The sequence below is a fragment of the Erigeron canadensis genome, chromosome 8 (genome assembly GCF_010389155.1).
Source record: "Erigeron canadensis isolate Cc75 chromosome 8, C_canadensis_v1, whole genome shotgun sequence".
Taxonomy (NCBI): domain Eukaryota; kingdom Viridiplantae; phylum Streptophyta; class Magnoliopsida; order Asterales; family Asteraceae; genus Erigeron; species Erigeron canadensis.
The window spans coordinates 25,689,396-25,708,592 of record NC_057768.1 but is presented as its reverse complement, the minus strand read 5'-3'; the positions used below and the strand labels follow the sequence as shown (position 1 = coordinate 25,708,592).

General features: G+C 33.4%; 1 protein-coding gene across 3 annotated transcripts; it reads left to right on the top strand.

Annotated features, from left to right (window-relative positions):
* The first annotated feature begins 383 nt into the window (after positions 1 to 383).
* LOC122579133 (lariat debranching enzyme) lies at positions 384 to 8,661 on the top strand. Of its 3 annotated transcripts, XM_043751241.1 has the most exons (11): positions 384 to 524; positions 1,123 to 1,242; positions 6,105 to 6,233; positions 6,556 to 6,713; positions 6,845 to 6,966; positions 7,103 to 7,296; positions 7,372 to 7,554; positions 7,650 to 7,768; positions 7,843 to 7,979; positions 8,073 to 8,180; positions 8,303 to 8,661. In XM_043751241.1, the coding sequence occupies exons 3-11, from the start codon at positions 6,111 to 6,113 to the stop codon at positions 8,419 to 8,421; spliced, it is 1,263 nt and encodes a 420-aa protein (XP_043607176.1). In that variant the 5' UTR covers positions 384 to 524; positions 1,123 to 1,242; positions 6,105 to 6,110; the 3' UTR covers positions 8,422 to 8,661. The 3 variants fall into 3 exon arrangements, with proteins under 3 accessions (XP_043607176.1, XP_043607175.1, XP_043607177.1); XM_043751240.1 differs by lacking the exon at positions 1,123 to 1,242; XM_043751242.1 differs by lacking the exons at positions 384 to 524; positions 1,123 to 1,242 and adding an exon at positions 855 to 871.
* The last annotated feature ends 10,536 nt before the right edge of the window (positions 8,662 to 19,197 follow it).

Here is a 19,197-nt window from a genome sequence, read left to right as displayed (position 1 = left end):
ATTTTAAACTTAAAACATAACCGTTTTAAAATTTTAATATAATATTTCAAAGTTTAAACTTCATTCATTAGAAACATAATCTTAAACCAATTTAGTTTTTTTTTTTTAAAAAAAGAACATAATTTTTTTTTACCAAAGTTGATCCGAGTTTTAACCCGATCCGACCGCTTCGGGCGATTTTTGACCGAAGCAGACGAAATTGACCGAGTTTTATAAGCGACCAAGTCATTGACTGAATTTTCACCCGATTCTAACCAACTCAACCTGTTTAACCCCGATTCCAATTTCGATCCCGAATTCCAGTCCGAGCCGGTAGAGTTTTACATGAAAGTATAGAAACGGAATTAAATAGAAAAATTGTACCCGGGCTTGCGAATTACGCGTAGAATTCGTGACACGCAATAATTACCATTGTTTTCTTTCCTTCTTCCTCCTTTATTCACGAAACAAATCAAAACCCTCCTTTTTGACCTCTCGCTGACTTCAAGGTTTTTCAGTGAGATCACTGAGACTGTAAAACTCTGGTATGAATGTATCTATTATTATTTATTGTTATTATTATCATACTTTTACTTTTATCAATTTATTTTTTCTATATAAAATTTGAGGGAAATGTTAAATAGAGCCCTACGTACATCAAAAATCTTGTACCTTACATATTAAAAGGCCGCCCCTGATTTTTATGGTAAATGTACAAACGATTTATGTACCTTAAACACAACCCTAAGGGCTGTATTTAGCAAACCCCATAATGTAAACTATGTATATATACATGCCCCCTACAACTGTTCGACAAAATGTCTCAATGAAAAAAGTTCATAACCCATTATTTAAACACATTGTTTTAATTCTTTTCCATTACTTCACTTCAGTAAGTATATTTTGTTGGATACATTGCAAGAAAGATATAAACACAAACTGTATGTATCTATGTGTATGTGTGTGTGTGAGTTTGTTATTAAAAAAAAGAATATTAATTTAGTTCTTTCTTGAAAAAAAGATTTGAGGACTGAAATGGTTTCAGATTTTAATATGATTTTTAGTTTAAGTGCAATCGTTCTCTTTCGTTATTATTTTTTTTTTAATTGCATATGTATCATCAATGATGACTTGTTTGATTAGGACGGGCCGGTTAGGAAAAACTCTTTTGTGGATTTGGAGTTTGAGCGAAAACTTATATAGGAAGTTGGGTCGTTGTAGGGGGTCGAGCACGCTTTAGTGCCCCCTACTAACCCTTTTAAGGTAACCAAATAGTTACTTTTTGTTAAACGTTGAATTCTGCCATTTGAGTCTTTGATGCCAAAGTAGTGGAAGCCTTTATTATATTGTCATTGTCAATTATCCTTCTTGATCTATGTTTGTTGAAACACACATGGTTACGTGAAAAAGATGACAGCGATTAGAATAATAGACAGGAGGTGACGATTAGAATGATGGATTTTAGGGATATTATAAATTTGTCCGACCTTCTTTGCAATTAGATACGGCATTTTTCATGTCCAAATCATGAAATATAGGTTTTATAAGAAGTAGAAAATATTTCATATAATTATATGCTCTTGAAGTTCATATCCAGCAAGTAGAGTATGAAAGTTCATGGCAAGCATTTAGTTTAGTACCTGTTTGTTCCAAAAAGCTTTATAGCTACCATATATTCTATTCTACCGACATTAGAATTTATAAGCTGTATAACAAACAGCTTTCATGTTTCCAGTATGTTAATTTTCTGTATATTTTCTATCAAGTCTCAACTTTCACGTTTGTGTTATTTGCTATGATCATGCCACTTGTGAGACTTCTCTCTGGGCCTTTTCTGACCGAGTATGCCAAACATTCCTTAGACTGAACTTTAGAGACACCACTATTAGTTAATATTTGTTATTTGTTAGGGTTTGGAACCAATTATTTACTTTCTAAGCTCATTATACTCCACGGTAAGTATGATAAGGTATTTAAAAGTGCACATGGTTTTCGTATTCTTTTTATTGTGGTTGCGGTTATCTGAATCTTCTGTCAGAATAATTGAAAAGGATCTAAATCCTGCTATATTTGTCCAAGGGAATAAAAGAATGTAGTAATCTTAGACGTTTTTCTTAACATCAACTCGTTTAAGATTTGTTTCCCAGATCTGAGGACATGTTGTCCTCTAGCTATTTACCCATCTGATAGTCATCACCTTTAAATTCTGTACATCTTAAGTGGAACCTTGGTTTTAAAAAGCGCGCCTCAGGCGCGCTTAAGCGCTAGGCGCAAGCCTTGGAGCTTTTTGGTACTCAAGGCGCAGGGTGTACAGAAAGCGCGCGCCTTTGGGCCTTTTTTGTGAGCCTAGGCGCCAAAAAGCGCTAAAAAGCGTGAGCTTTTTGTACACAAGAGGATTTTTTTATAAAAATAAGTGATTTTTTTTTCTTACCTCTTCTTTCTCAACAAGATTGATCTTTTTTTTCTTTTTCCTCAACGAGAACAACAATCTTTTGAGAATTTCTCTTAAAATACCAAATTTGATCAAAGCCGGACTTAAACGAGTATCTTACTGATGTTGTTTTGGTATTTTATGTGTTTTAAATACTATATAAATAATTAATAAAATTTCTTCATAAATGTGCGCCTTGCGTACGACAAGCTCGCCGCTTTTGCGCTTAGCGCTTTGCGCTTCCGAAATTGACCCAATCGCTTTTGTGCGCTTATCGCTTTTTAAAACCAAGAGTGGAACACTGATCCTCAAGGGCAGGTTCAATCATGGCTGCAGTCAAGTAGCCAAATTTCACTCTACCACAAATTTTTGTGTGCAGAGTATAAGGGGGAGAGGAGTCATGACTCAAGTTTTTTCATCCCTCCCAAATCCCACCAATCAAATACCTCCAACTCAATTTTCCTTTTCAACCCTCCCAACCAACCCTCCTAACCATTTTTAATGGCATTTATGACTTTCTCAACCCTTTCAAATTTTTTTTTCTTTTTCATTTTATTTAATCAAACTTCTTCTTTTTTAATAAAAACTTAAATATTTCATTAAAATTAAACTAAACATTACATTAACATGAATTAAAAAGTACATAACAACATAAACCGAAATTAAAATTCTACATGATAATGAAGACAACTAAATCAAACTCGCAACTGATGGTGGCTGCATCGCTGGATCGTCAAGGTATGATAAGTCTAAAGTCGATACATGCGCCGTGAGATCATATCGGAGCTGATGATGCACGTCCTCGTCCTGTAACTCCCGGTTTGCTTCTGGGTAATAAACTCTTTGATATTGCTTCCGGGTAAGCTTTAACAAACGCAACCCACCTAGAATAGATTCCATCGGTAAGGTAGTAACCGCGCTTGTAATCACGTCCATTTACGCTAAATGAACTGTCTGGCGCGGCTCCATTACGCTCGTTTTGAAACGACTGCTGCAAAACGTTGACATCGTTGTTCGATCCAGCAGGACCGAAAAACAAATGCCAAATCAACAAGTCATAAGAAGCAACATATTCAATCATAATAGTAGGTACCTTGTGATAACCCCTCGTGTATTGCCCTTTTAAGTGTCTAGGGCACATCCTCCATTCGATGTGTGTACAATCAAGACTACCAAGCATTCTTGGAATGTGGTGTCTTTCTTCATGAACTTGTGTGATGAGAGCAACGTCATGAGATGTCGGCCTACGTAAGAACTCCTTTTGATATAAATTGATGACCGCATCACAAAAGTACTCCATGCTCTCGCGTCCCGTTCTGGCAGCCATACATAAATACTCGTCATACGCGTCTGAAGGTTCACCCATATACAGTTGCTTGATCGCCGATGTGCACTTTTGAAGAGCGGTGCAACTTTTTTTACCCCGTACGTCGTACCCCTCTTGAAAGTAACTTAAGTTAGCTTCAATATCACCAACAATCTTCAAAAATAACCTCTTGCTCATGCGAAAACGATGACGAAAAAATGGTTCGTCAAACTTTGAGTCTTCAACGAAGTAGTCACGCATTAGTATCGCGTGAGCTTCTTCTCGGTCTCGATCGATAACCTACGAGTGTCGGAAGAGGTGCCGGTATCTTCAAGCTCGGCGTACACTTGATTAAAAAACTGAAAAGTACTCCCCGTAGACGAATCGTCTAACTCCGGTGGAACACAAAATGAAGAAGATAAAGAAGAAGAATCCATTTTTTAGTAATGTGGTGTTTTTTTTGATGAAAGTGTGAAGATATGTTTTTGTTTGGTGATTTTTTTGGTTAAAAAAGAAGTGTATTTATAGATAAAGAGGTAGGGAATTTTTTATTTTTTTTAAATGGCTGCCAACGGTCAAAAAGTGGGCTGGACCCCACCTGCCACGCTCCCCCACACTCCCCTCCAACGTTCAAATCCTCCATGCCTCGCCTGGCTTTTATGCCGCTCACCTCCAACCCGCCTGCAAGCCGCGTTGATGGAGGCAGTGTTCCTCCAGCGGGCTAGGCAATATATGAACTATTTGGTTTTTAGCAAAATATTGAGCTTCAGAGGCTATTTTGCTTGTTGTTGAAGGGCAACTCTGAGACGTTGTCAGGCATTGTAGAATGTGCCTAGGTCCTTATAAGTTGATGAGACCTGCTCTTTTTGATGCCATATAAAAAGCGTGCATTGTTTTCAGAACTGTACTGGACTGCAGCCAGTTCGACTGCTTGAACTGGAAACCGGTGCCAAACGCTGTTTTAAAAAGCAGGCATGACCATTGACAAACGAGCCCAAATGAACTGGCAGCCTGTAAAACCTGGTTTTTGACCATTCTTTTTCCTTGTTACCTGGTTTGCTGTAAGCGATCATATACTGCTGCCAATTACCACCCTCACACCACATGTTGTCGGTGAACACCATTGTTCACGCTTCACAGCCACCCTCACTCTCATACCACCCTCACCAGTTCCATCCACCAATTTTGTGACCTACATCAAACTAGTATTGATAAAGTGAAGTTCGATGACTGAATATTTTAATGTTTGATTTGCATGTTTAAAAACTCATGCTTTAAGGGGTTTAGGATTGATAACCAAAACTTAAACACTGAAAATCAGATTGCAAAATAAAAGAGGGGTTAGGGTTTTCAGCGGTCAGAGATCCAATGGTTGGCTAAAAGATGAGTCTTGTGTGGGATAAACAGAGATGGTGCCTCCCTATGATGCACGGGGACGCTTGATTGGTCAGGGTACCCGTCCTGGCGACGTTTGGGGGATGGGGACGGCTAGAATTCGGCATGGGGACGTTTCAGATTTGGGGGACGGCTGGGGAAGGGTTTTGGGGACGTTTCGGGGGAATTTGGGGACGTTTCCTAGCCCATTTAAGATTTAGTGTTTGTATACCCTTTAAATTAGAACCGACCCATACAAAAACTATAACCGACATGTGGATTTGGACGTATATATGTATATAGACAGCTAAAAAATCTCAATTAATATCATACACATCGAGTTTTTAGAACATGTAGTATGTTTTGAGTTTACACTTTACATCAATGTCTATCTATTTTGAGTTTTCTTTAATATATTTTTTATTTTTTATATATTTTATTGTCGTATCCTTGCCGTCCCCGTATCCTGTTTTTTTTATTTTTGCCGTTTCCCGTATTGTCCCCGTACCCCTTCGCCGTACCCGTCTAGGTGCAACCTAGGTGCCTCCAGCCAGCCAACCAGCGGTTCTAAACAGAGCTGGTGACTCTAGTGGTGGGACATCAAGCATCTCATAAGCAGAAGACAGAGAGTTGGTAGAAAGGAGAAAACCTTGCTGTGTTAACCGGACTTCAAACTAGCCGGACCTGTTGGATCGGTGAACTGTTTATGAAACTAGTCGGACTGGTTGAATTGGTGAACGGGCCCCGTTTGAAAAACACAGCAAATATGTGCAGAAAAATGATCATTTTTTTTTATCATTGTATGATTATATAACATGTAATGTACTCATGATTTGGTGTACAAAGGAATGATATTCAGGGAGATAAAAAATATCTAAGATTTTGGTTCTAGACTTCTAGTATATCTAGAAATCATTTTATTATCTGAATACGATGATTTAAATTAGCTTCGTTTGCTTTGTTTTTTCCTTTCTAATTTGTATTCCATGGATTCATGACTGTTTATCTTAACAGATAACAATGAAGATTGCAATTGAAGGATGCATGCATGGGGATTTGGATAATGTATATGCAACTCTTTTGCATTTACAAGAAGTTGAAAGGACAAAAATTGATCTTCTAATTTGCTGTGGTGATTTCCAGGTGAGCACTAAAGATCTTCAGTTATGAATTAATATTGACATGTGTTTTTGTTCTCTATTCAGCATTCTTTAAAAACTTGTAAACTCCGGATTACTCAACCCTAAAATTGTTTTAAATATGATCATTTTAGCAATTTGAAATCGTTTGACAAAGCCTTGTTTTTATTTTAGCTGTCAGAAGTGGAATTCTTTAGTAGTATCTGATGTGGTTTTCACATAAATCTCACCATCTGTGGATTATGTTCTAAAACCAATGATGTTTATATTTTTGCATTTGTATACTGAAATTTTTGAGTTAACATCATTGTTATTATTCTGAGCAGGCTGTTAGGAATGAGAACGATTTGGAAAGCTTAAGTGTACCACCTAAATACAGGAGCATGAATTCTTTCTGGAAGTATTACTCGGGAGAAAAAGTAGCACCGTTTCCAACTATATTCATCGGAGGAAATCACGAAGCATCTAATTACCTGTGGGAATTGTGAGTTGTTTTTTTATTCCTTTCTTTGTGTTACAACTGACCTTATTTAGTTAATGATCATTATAACTTTTCTGGTTAAGATATTTTATTTTTTATTGATGATTTTACTAACATATTAGCTGTTAATCTAGATACTATGGAGGATGGGCTGCCCCTGATATATACTTCTTGGGATTTGCAGGAGTTGTGAAGTTTGGAAACATACGTATTGGTGGCCTTTCTGGAATTTACAAGTCCCGCGATTATCATTTAGGTTACTTATATGCTCATTCCATAACTTGTTTATACATCTATTCACACTGTATATTTTCGTTGTATTCATTTATCTCTGTTAGGAAATCTTCTGAACAAAGTTGAATAAGTTAAAGCTAATCTTTTTATTTAAACAGGACATTTTGAAAGGCCTCCATATAACCACAACGAGATCAAGTCAGTATACCATGTGAGAGAGTATGATGTTCACAAGCTCATGCAAGTTAGTGAACCTATAGATATTTTCGTTTCACATGATTGGCCTCTTGGTATCACTGACCATGGCAACTGGGAAGCTCTTGTCCAATATAAACCTTATTTTGAGAAGGAGGTAACTTCAGTCTGTTATATAACTGTAATTTGCTATGTTAACTGTGATCGTTAACTTAATTTTAAAGTAGTACAGATTCAGGAAAAAACTTTGGGAAGCAAACCTGCTGCTGAGTTGCTAGAAAAGTTAAAACCTCCTTACTGGTTCGCTGCTCACCTACATTGCAAATTTGCTGCTCTAGTTCAACATGGAGATGGAGGTCCTGTAACAAAATTTCTTGCACTGGATAAGTGTATCCCGAGAAGACATTTTTTGCAGGTATAGTTCCACATCCTTTCATGTTATCTTATCTACTGGTGGATCAATTTCTTTTCATATATGACATTTCTTTTTTCATTTTCTGATTTTCATAGATTATCGAAGTTGAATCGGAGCCTGGCCCACATGAGATACACTACGATGAAGAGTGGTTGGCAATAACTCGTAAACTAAATTCTGTTTTTCCTCTGAATGCCAGACGTTCAAATTTTAGGTATGTACATCCATTGAGACATTTCTTTGGAGTTATTTGTGTAAAACTGGTTGGTGACTCTTTTTTGGTTTTAGGGGTCATGTTGACATGGAAGAAAGTCGTCAATGGGTAAAGCGTAAGCTGCAACATAGAGGGGCAAAACCTTTTGAGTTTGTGCGTACAGTTCCATGTTATAACTCTTCTCAGACAGTTGCTAATGGTTCCCTTTCTGGTAGATATACCCAAATGCCCTCTTTGATATTTTTTGGTGTTAAAATTGAAGTCTTCATTTTGAAACTAATCTGTTTAATTTCTTTGTGTCCAGGACATAATCGGAATCCCCAAACAGAAGCTTTTTTAGATCTTTTGGAACTTCCATACCTTCTTGATGATGGAGAGCCTGTTAACAATCCAACAGCACCTATTCCCAGAGGTATAATATTTTTTTTACTGGGATCGTCTCAGCTCTGCCTGAAGCTCATTTGATTATTCAAGTTACTGATAGTTTTTTATTTGCTAATGCTACTTTATTTCCGTTTCCTAATACACTTGTAGGTCCTGTTGATTATGATAGTGATGGACCCCTTGATTATGCGGATGAAATAGAACTCCCAGAAGATGATGACGAGGATGAAATAGAACTCCCAGAAGATGATGATAAATATGAATCTTGATAAACCGTCCATAACATGTTCATTTTCTGTGTCTTCCCTAGTTAGCTTCTTAGATTTAATGACTTCTAGAATGACATGACAAGCGAAACATGATCATCATGAACTGTAACCATAAGCTCCTTGTAAGTCTTGGGTTATATGCCACAGAAAACTTGTAATTGTAGTTATTGTAGTTAATTTGGGCCATTCCTTTTTGTAGATACTGGAAATCAAATGATATTTACATACTAGTCTTTTTAAGTGGCAGTATTTTATTAGAGCTGACAATTTTGACACGATACCTGACACGACAAGAAGTTAATAGGTTTTGTGTTTGACCTCGTGGTCAGATAAGTAGATTTCCTCACAAAAGTTTGAAGTTCAAATCTTGCTAGGCAACATAATTGGGTGGCTACAAGAAAGGTTTGGAAACCGCATTGGCATACCCTAATTAGGCCGTGTACACTAGAGTAAAAAATATCTAGAACAGGAAAACCTTCAGTGATTACGCATACATAAATATCTTACTTATTGTTATTTTTGATTAGGATATGTCAAATCGCATAAATGTAATCCATGGAACGTAGCGTAACGGGTCCAAAACTTATCATCTAAAACTAAAACTTTCAAAGAAAATGATTTGTCAACCTGAATCCTGTTACCTTGTTAAAATGATGTAGAATAGCTAATGGGCATAACTTTCGGTCATATTAGACTTTTCTTTTCTAACATGATACAGTATTTGTTTGGCGAACACTTGCTAGATTACAATATTATAAGTCAAAAGTGCTTTAAGTCGTCTTTTAACAGACAAAAACAAAGTTGGTTTTCTAAATTAGACTTCTGTGTGAAGTTATCCTATTTTTTGCCCCCTTTTTCTTTCAAATTTGCGCCTATGGAATTCTTCTTAGTGTAGCTAATATGTACAAGTTGTATATGTATAGCTTGGGTTGGCATTATTATAAATTATCTTTGCTTGTAGATCTATTATTCTAGATATATAATCATAAAGCTAGTAAGTTAGTCTCTATCGTTACATGCACTTCAAGTTAACTATATATATATATATATATGATGTTCTTAGCTTGTAAGCATAAAAGCATAGACCAGTGGTTTACTTTTATTGATGCGTGTTGTAACATTTTTTGAAACGCTTTAAGACCAAATTGAAGTCATATATTTCATTGTGGTTTTCTTCATGCTACTTGATTGGCCAGTTGACCTTTCAATTTCTTGACGTGGTCATCATCTTGTTATATATGTTATAATAAGTAGCGGAACCAAGAATTCTGATCACCTAGTAACACAAGTAGCCTAATTTGCTAATACTTGTAACACTAACACAGAATTACAAAGCATTGCACAATTTTGGAAGAATCACATTTCTAGACATAAGGCGGTTTAGCGCAAATAGACATGGTTCAATATTGATTCTCTTTGGTGTTAAACAACTTGTTATCATCATAGTCCTCAAGTTCTTGTTTAGTGAAAATTTGTAACATAAAGAGGAAAGTGAAAACAGTCATTATATGATTCTTCGATCAATGTGAATTATCAATGTAACATACAATGTTCTTGAACAAAGCTCTATTTTTGGTTTACACGACTTTAGTTAAAACATGTTGGTCCCAACCGATCGTACATTCATAATTCATTGATTTCCAAACAATTATTGTAGGTTTTGATGTCATAGAAGTTTGAAATATGTGATACCAAAGTCTTTGCCAATTCAAGGCCTATGTTATCATGTAGGATAGGCCAATTATATACCGGATGATGGGCTGGCCGGGTTAACAATCATTGTATACATTTGTATCAAAACATTATTGGTCTCTTTATACATCTTGTCCGATAAACACGGGGTTTACATTCGAGACATACTCAATGGTTCGATGATAAAAATCTGTGTCCATAATTTAGAACGTTCTTACTTTTGTATATATGTTCCTATATTTCTTTTAGAGGCAAAATTCTAGATATATTTTTAACATATAGCTTTTTAACATTGTATCATAGGAAGCTGCCTCCGTGAGTCCATGTTCCCTCTCCATATGTAACTAATTCTTTTCATTAAATCTTAAATGTAGATACTAGATAGATAACCGATTTGTACACTATCAGATTATGGTAATACACCATCAAACATGTACAATACTGTAAAACATATTTGGTGGTGCATTATACTAAAATATAGTGGTGTACAGATCACATCAATAAAAAGAGAACATTTACACGTCAATCTAACATATATTTAAATTATAAGATACATTATGGCCTTAAAATGAGGACATATAGATAAACAAGTTTTGCCCGATAGTGGATGTGAATTTTATACGTAAACCGGCCATACCAACTTTTGATTTAAAGACAACTCGACAACTCGTCTCATAAATGTTAAGTAGCTTTGAATGTTTTAAAATCTCGATATGCTTTCTACAAACTTTTTTGTGTCGTAAACGTAGTCTTTAATTTATTAAGATATTCCAAGAGCCTCGATACGATATTGTAGACCTTTGTGAAATAGATACCCACCCAAAAAAGCAAACTAGAGAAACAAGAAGAAGAATACAAGTGTTGTTACTTATATGATAAAATGATTGGTGTTTATGTCTTCTTGGACTCCTTTTGCCTCATTTGTTTGTTCATACTTTGCTTTCACTAAAAACCGACAATATTAGTCAAACCACCAAGTTACTAAAAAGTCAAACCACTTGATATATCACTAACATATAAGCTTTATATATATAACTTTTTTTTCTTTACACTTGGAAGTAAAGTACACACATGCCTTTTCTGTATAAGTAAACAAGTTTAGCAAACCCTTTTTAGGATAATCCTACACGTGTTTTCCATCATTAGTCGACCATTTAATTAAACAATGTGATGGTTAATTAAGCTTGTCCTTAATCCATGATACCGGTTCTTTGACTCAACAGAATATCACATTTTGTCCGAGATTTGTTGAAAAATAAGGGCGAACACTTTACTGATTTTTAAATGTAAATTTTTTTTTTATAGGTACAGATCGAATATTATAATGGGAGGTTTAGACTATATTGTCTTAACTGAGTTCACGCTAAAGAGCCACTCACCCAATACCTAGCAGGAGGAAAACCCCCTATTAATTCAGCCAAAGACATGACAATTAATAAGGTTAAACATTGTGTCTTCAAAACTTGAACCCCAAGTCTTCCTGAATCTAATTTTTCATTGGAGAACTTTCCTTTGCCAATGGGATACTAACCCAATAACTACTGATATGCAAATGTTAAGTATCCAATTTTCTAATTAAAAAACTTTTCTTCAAAAAAACTCAAAAAATATAATTTGCTTTTTAATATTTTCAATTTCGGTAAGTTTTTGATACATGGCTCTAAATATGATTAACAAATTAAGTTAATAATGTATGACTAACATTCATATCATTGTTGGAGGATTCTTACCTGTATTTGCTAAAATTTAACTCATTTTAATATATGTTTGATAATTGGTAGGATGGAATTCAAAAGGTGAAAATGAAACGAGAATTCTTATAATATTCGGTTACATTAAAGAATGAAAATTAAGAGGCCGAATAACGAAACTTTTCATTCTCATTATTCTTTACAAAATGGTGAAGAATGATGAGAATGAAATGAAACTTATTTATTTTTATTTCTTATTGGTTTTTATATATTTCCTTTAATTATTCATGTTAGGAAGTAATCAATTTGTGTCTTTTTTTATAACTTTTTTAAATATTAATTTTGCTTATCTTTTGTAACTTTTTGTATATTTGTTTTCTATACAAAACAATAAAATCTATTTTTTTTTTAAAAAAAAAACTCATTTTTTCATATCATTATAATTCTTTATTACATTTTCATTTTTTATGATTTCTTCGTACCAAACATCTCAATATATGATTTGATTCTCTTTATTATCAGATACTTTTGTAGTATTACTTATTTAAAAATTGTAAGTTACCTAAAACATAAAACAATTTTTTAAAATTAAACACGGTAAATTTGGATTACTGACAGAGCACTAAATTATCATCATGGTACAAGTGAAACCACCCATCATATGATATCTCCACTAAACAATATTATTCATACATCAATTCAAGAAGAAACTCATCAAACATTACGATATATTTCTCCGATTATTTGGAGTAGGTGAGCCATGAAGTCAAATACAGTATGATATACTTTTTCCATTTTGGCTAAAAGACCTGTCTGCAAGGAATGCCAAAAGAAGGTGTACATCCTTTTTATATCGAGATGAAAGTTTAGCACGATAATTAAGGACTTAAATGAAATCATAGACAAAGTTATGAACTTCATCGCAAATATATGAATTGCTAAACTTAATTATCTCATTATTAAGGGTTAATTAACTAGTTAATTAATTGTTATAGGTTAATGAGGTCCAAAATATAGCTAGTCATACACACACACACACACATTACTAGTGTGTAGGATTCTTAATAATATATTTGGGTGATCGAGACGAAGTGGGCCAAAATTTGGTGCATCAAAACTTAGTTGCATTTTTCAAAAGGAAGGCCGGTTATCAATTAAAGTCTTAACTTGTGAATTTGACACCTACATAATGCATTAGCTAGCACTGCGACTATGATCATACTTTTGAACAATTTCCTTTCTAAAAGATAATATTTCAGTAGTTTGTAACAAATTTGGATGATTTTGAATGAGAAATTGTTGTTTCGAGAGGTATATATTCGTTCTATATATCTATGCTATATCGGATGGCATTTTGAAGCATTACGGCGTTTTGAAGCATTATGTGACCAATAATGAGAAGAGCTACTAGCATTCTTGACACCCTTTTGAAGAATTTTGACTCGCGCTAGATTTGTTTGGTTGGCCAGGTCCTGGCGACGTGATATTGACACATACTGAATATTAAGTTTTTTCTCTCTAGAGAAAGGTAACAATGTGGTGTGGGGACTATGAGATGTGGTTATGACTTATTTTTATGCTATTGGGTAGGCATTTTGATCAAAAGCTACAATTGAAAGATGTAGTAGTTTTGTCCATAGGAAAAAGTTTCAACACTTGTGCAAATAAGATGTATTGAAATGTTGCTTTACATACCATCCATCCTTTAAAACTTTGAAATCTCATTGAATAACGTAATTAGTTCATAATGCATTATTTTAAACATTCAAGTTATCGTTTGAAAAGAAGAATATAAAATAGACCTCACCTTTCTGTTTGGAGGACCCATAATAATGGGGAAAGCGAGCGATCAATTCTCTTAATCAAATTCATTTTATCATTCCTTGTAAGAATATGATTATGAAGAAAAAGGGTATACATCAATCTCAAATGTCTTTTTTCTTTGAGATACTAATATTTTAGGAACTAAATAAAATTGTAGCATGCTTCATTACGAGAAAAGTTGCTTGTGGTTAGGTGGCCCAATGCCATTGACTGGCCATATCGAGTGCTTGGTGTTGCCATCGTTGAAACAAATACAAATTTACAAGTTAAAATGTATGTTCTAGTCTGTGTTAATAGCGGATTGTATATATGTGTGAAATGACGGTTAATTTATAGTGTATTGAAAGAGAATTAAAATGAAAGTGGATAGTTGCAATTAAAATGAGATAAAAAGTTACAACACGTACACATAAAGTTGAGGTTTGTATACAAGACCTCCTATTTTATATCTAGACCCCTAAATTCATAATTGTTTACAAAATAAGTACAAAACATACATATAGACACTACTATTATTTTTTAAAACTTTTTTTAGAACGACATTAATCTAATCTATTCTTACTCTTAAATTACACGCATGCCTGAAATGAAATTAGGAATCTCGAAAAATCCCTATTAATCTACCCCACAAATAAAATTGGTAAATCTGGGACTCGAACCCAAGTGGATCCCCCAAAATCAAAGACTTTACCAATGAGCCACCAACTCCTAACTGACACTAGCTACTACTATTATTTCTAAGAATTGTTTGGGGCTGGATTCATCCTAATAACGTGTGGTGGAGGAAATGTCCCATCAACAATTTTGTTTTTATTAATATGTCTGGAATCATTTGGTTGAAGACGATAAATGCACAATCTAAAATATTGTATTCATGGCGACATAATAAAAGAAATATAACGCTGATGTGGTAGGTGAGATCGTCCTGGGACATCCTTTTCTACCCCATACCTAATGCTCTAGGAGATACATCAAGTCGTTTGCTAATGACGAAGATTAATAAAATTCTGATTAGCTAGAAAATAAGAATATAAATAAAAGGAGTTTAACGAATATTAAGCCAATAAAGTAGACATCACGATCTTCTTACAAAGATCTTGAGTTTGAACATTCTTGATTAAGTTAAAATCTTGGAGATGACTGACGAAAGTATTTGAAAATCATTACATTAATGCCCAAATGTTATTCAAAATCAGATGCGTCTCACTCTTTCGGGGCATAAAGTTACCTTATGATGAGAAGGAAATTGTTTACATATTGATCTCGACTATACTAAAGTTTAGACAAATTTTGACTTATTTTCGCATAACTGACAGATACCAAAATGAAGTAAACACTCCAAATATAAACTCATCATCTTTTATTTTCTTTCTTTTAAATATTTCTTTTAATCCCTTTCTAAAACTAGCTTCTATTATTGTATATATATAAGTTTAGTTTTAGCAATTTTATCTTTAAAAACCCTTGTGTTTAAATTTTTTGAAAAATATAAAATTATGTAGAATAAATATTGTAACTTCCTTACAATTGATACTCATGATAGGTCCATGATTATCTGATATCTCTAAACAAATAGTAAAAAGTTCACTACTGAACATGATTTTTAAGCCTTTATTGCAAAAAGAAAGTAAAATACCACTAACGGAAGAATAAAGAAAGAATAAAACTCCCATTTTAGGTGGCGAGAACCCATAAAATCAATAATGGCACTTTCTTTTTTCATTTGTGATACACGGAGCATATATAACAATTTACCTAGAATAAGCTTTTAGTTTCGCGTGGTTTTTATGAAAACAATCTCTATACCTCTAGGTAGAAGCAATATTGTCTACGTCTCACCTCTCTCATACTCCGTTTGTAGCGGTTGAGTTTCGTTGTTGTTGTTTTTCGGGTAGTAAATTTCAAGGTTGAGAACTTGTGACTCGAGATCTAATCGGTGAAGAGGGTGTCAGGCGTTTTTAAAAACTCAGAACGGAATCGGGGAGAACCCGAATCACTTTTATATAGGAAAAGCAATTTTGTTGTTGTTGTTGTTTTTCACGTAGTAAATATCAAGGTTGAGAACTTGTCACTCGAGATCGAATCCGTGAAGTGGGGTGTCAGGCGTTTTTGAAAACTCGGAATGGAATCGGGGAGAACCTGGATCGCCTTTTATATAGGAGAATCATTTTTTTTGAAATTATATATATTAGAGATTTAGAAATAGGTTGTAAATTTGAAAGTTAGACATAATTGTTTAAAAACATTAACATAATACTTGAAAGTTCAAATTTAATTGTTTGGAAATGTAAAAGTAACACTTGGAAAAAAAAATTAAAAACTTTGACTGAGTCACCCGAGCTTTGACCGATTCCTCCAACTTGACTGAGTCTCTCAATTTTGATCGTGTTTGACCTATGTTGATCAGAGTATAAGCCGTTGATCGGTTTTATGTCAAGTCGGCCTAAATCAACCCGTTTAATCCCGGTTTCTAGTCTGAATTCTCGGTCTAAATATATGACACCTGAATAATTGTAGCATCTTTTAAATTAGATAAGTCACCAAGATATTATACAATAAGATTTTAATTTTTATAAATAAGTCACAATATTTATATTGTAGGTATAACTAGATTTTAGACCCGTGTTCAACACTGGACACGGGATTTACGATATTAACAATATTATATCTTCATACATTTAAATCATAAAAAACTTACAATTTCAAAAAAAACACGGTTTTAAGTGTTATATTTTGTAAGTTGTAGTATAATAATCATAGGTTTCTCACTGTTATTATTAGCCTAGACATATTGATGGAATTGTTTGTCATAGTCATTCCACAAGGCACATGCTATATATAATAATTTCTCCATTATAATATATTTTGAAACAAATGTACTCATAATGTGATATTATCAGGAAAAATAATTAAGAATTAAAAAATAAACATATTTGTGATCCCGAACTTAACATTCAAGTATATGTATTTAATCATGATGCGCGTTCATAACACGCATATGTTTATTTTCAATCACTTGTTTTATGATAATATGATAACAATTAGGATTGTTTTTATATTCTTTGAAAACAATTAGGACTATTCTAATATTTGTTAATAAGTCATTAGGTTTTCAAATAATTTTTTTAGAAAATATTTCATATGTTAAATTTTTTTTTATTTAATTAAATGATTGTAAATTTTAAAAAATTCTCTGACTAAAAATAAATATAAATTAAGTATTCAGGGCTAAAAAGTGTAAATTATTGATGAAAAACAAAAAAGTGTAAAAATTAATGAGACTTTTTCTACAAATTAATATATATATTAATATAATAATACATTTGGATAATGATTATTAGGATTTTTAATTTGTAGCTTATCTAAATGATAATATCATCAAAAGTCAATTTAATGAAATCAAACGATTATGATTGATTAATTAGTCATTAGTTTAACTGTCTTATATTATACATTAAGATTCCATGCAACACTTTTAGATTATATTATTGATTAATAGACCAAGCACTTCAATCTGAGAATGGGGCGGCTGATCATATGAGTATATGACTTGTTTTTTTAATTCTTTGTTTAACACTTTTTTCTTCCACTGGTTCTCATCTAAATTCTTTTTTATGGGTAATTCGACACGAGTGTCTCCTTTCTCGTTATTTTATAGTTATGATATTGATATAGTTGTTCACTTATCCCATAGAAGTTGTAAAGTCGAAAGTTGTTTTAACACAAATCGGGTGACCATGGTATAAAAAAAAAATTCATTTGTTCACACCTTTTTATAAAAATGTATAAAAATTTATGAATTTAATCACATATAAAAATATGTAGAAAAAAATTTATATTTAAAAGTGTGAATAAATTTCAAAAGATATAATTTTTCCACACTTATAAGTGTGTAAACAAAATGTTAACACATAAAAGTATGAACAAAATTGTCAAATATATTCACACTTAAAAGTGAGAGAGTCAATTTGTAACACATGAAATCTTCACACCCTCCATGTGTGAAGTAAATAAGTGTTACAAATTAACTTTCACACTCTTAAGTGTGAACAATTGATATATTTTTACACACTTGAAAGTGTGAACTTTCCTTTTCACATGTATAAGTGTATAAATATTGTGATTTTTTAAATTTCTTTACACTTAGAAATGTAAATTATTCTACACACTTTTAAATCTGAAAAAATTAATAAAATTTTTCACAATTTTTAAAGGTATAGAAAAACAAATGTGAGAAAATAACATATTTGTTGTAGTGCCCGTTTGAGTTTTAGAGGCGAAAATTACCCGATACAGGCTAAAAGTGGTGTACAAATGAAGTTTGAGACTTTTATAGGCTAAAAGTAGCTCATGATTTATAAAGTGTTTTGAAGTAGATTATTGATAAGGGATGAAAGCAATGTTAAAACGGGTATAGTCGTTGACCCATCTACTTGTAAAGTAGGTAAAGACAAGTCAACTCATAGGTTTGGGATTATAAGGGACAAGGGTGTAGTGCCGATTATTGGCACTTTGACAAGTTTTGGCTTAAAATCTAGCCAATGGTGAGGTGCCATGTGTAATAGCCAAATGTTTGCCAATTCTAGCTGATCCTTTGCCAAATTTCATGGTATAGCTTGCCAAATAGTCGATGTTTGCCGATGCTCCCAATCATATGCTCCCAACCAATCATATGCTCCCAACACTCAATTTAAACACACCCAACGTTCACTAGTATCGGCCAAAACTAGCCGATGTAACTTGCCAAAACTTGCCGATGTAACTTGCCGATACTAGCCGATTCACATGCTTTAGGCTTGTCAAATAGCCGATGTTTGCCGATGTTTTTTGCCGATATAACTTGACGACTACACCCTTGCCCCTAAGTATCTTTAAATTAAAGATGATTTTGAAGTTATAAAGGTGTTTTGTGAGAATTAGGGGGTAACTCATAGGTTTGGGATTATAAGTATCTTTAATGTAAAGATGATTTTGAAGTTATAAAGGTGTTTTGTGAGAAATAGGGGGTTGGCATCCCTCTTTCCATTAATTTTGTCATTACTCACGTATAACCAATTGATCGACGTTGAAGTACCGATCAAAAATAAACCTAAATACCTTATACTAGATAGGGTAAGTGGATATCGTTCTCACGAGGAGCGTCTGTGGTTATTATCAAGTTGTACAGTCACGATTGATTTTAAAGATAATATTAAAACAAAATTCGATGACAATGGAAATTAATTAACTAGACTTATACTAATTATGCTAAGCAATAATAAAAATAAAGTGGTAGACAACGCATCCCTCCCGGCTCCTGGATAACTGAATAAGCTAGTTTAACAAACCCTATGAAGTATTTGTTCCAAATCACATAGACATAATTTGTTAAGTTGAAATAAACTATTTTGGGCACAACCTATGTTTACCATACATCCTGTCTTAATCCCTAATCTAGTTGGACTCGGCACAAATTGTGGACTCGCAATAGACTGTCTTACGATAATCCCATAACAACTTAAACAAACAAATATTCAAGTACTTGCATAAATCACCAACAAATAAACAATGTTCATACAAATAAATAAAA

Coding starts and splice junctions, on each gene's coding strand:
- LOC122579133 (XM_043751240.1), top strand. CDS start 6,111: ATGAAGATTGCAATTGAAGGATGCATGCATGGGGATTTGGATAATGTA. Junction 6,234..6,555: donor TTTGCTGTGGTGATTTCCAG/GTGAGCACTAAA, acceptor TATTCTGAGCAG/GCTGTTAGGAATGAGAACGA. Junction 7,297..7,371: donor AACCTTATTTTGAGAAGGAG/GTAACTTCAGTC, acceptor AAAGTAGTACAG/ATTCAGGAAAAAACTTTGGG.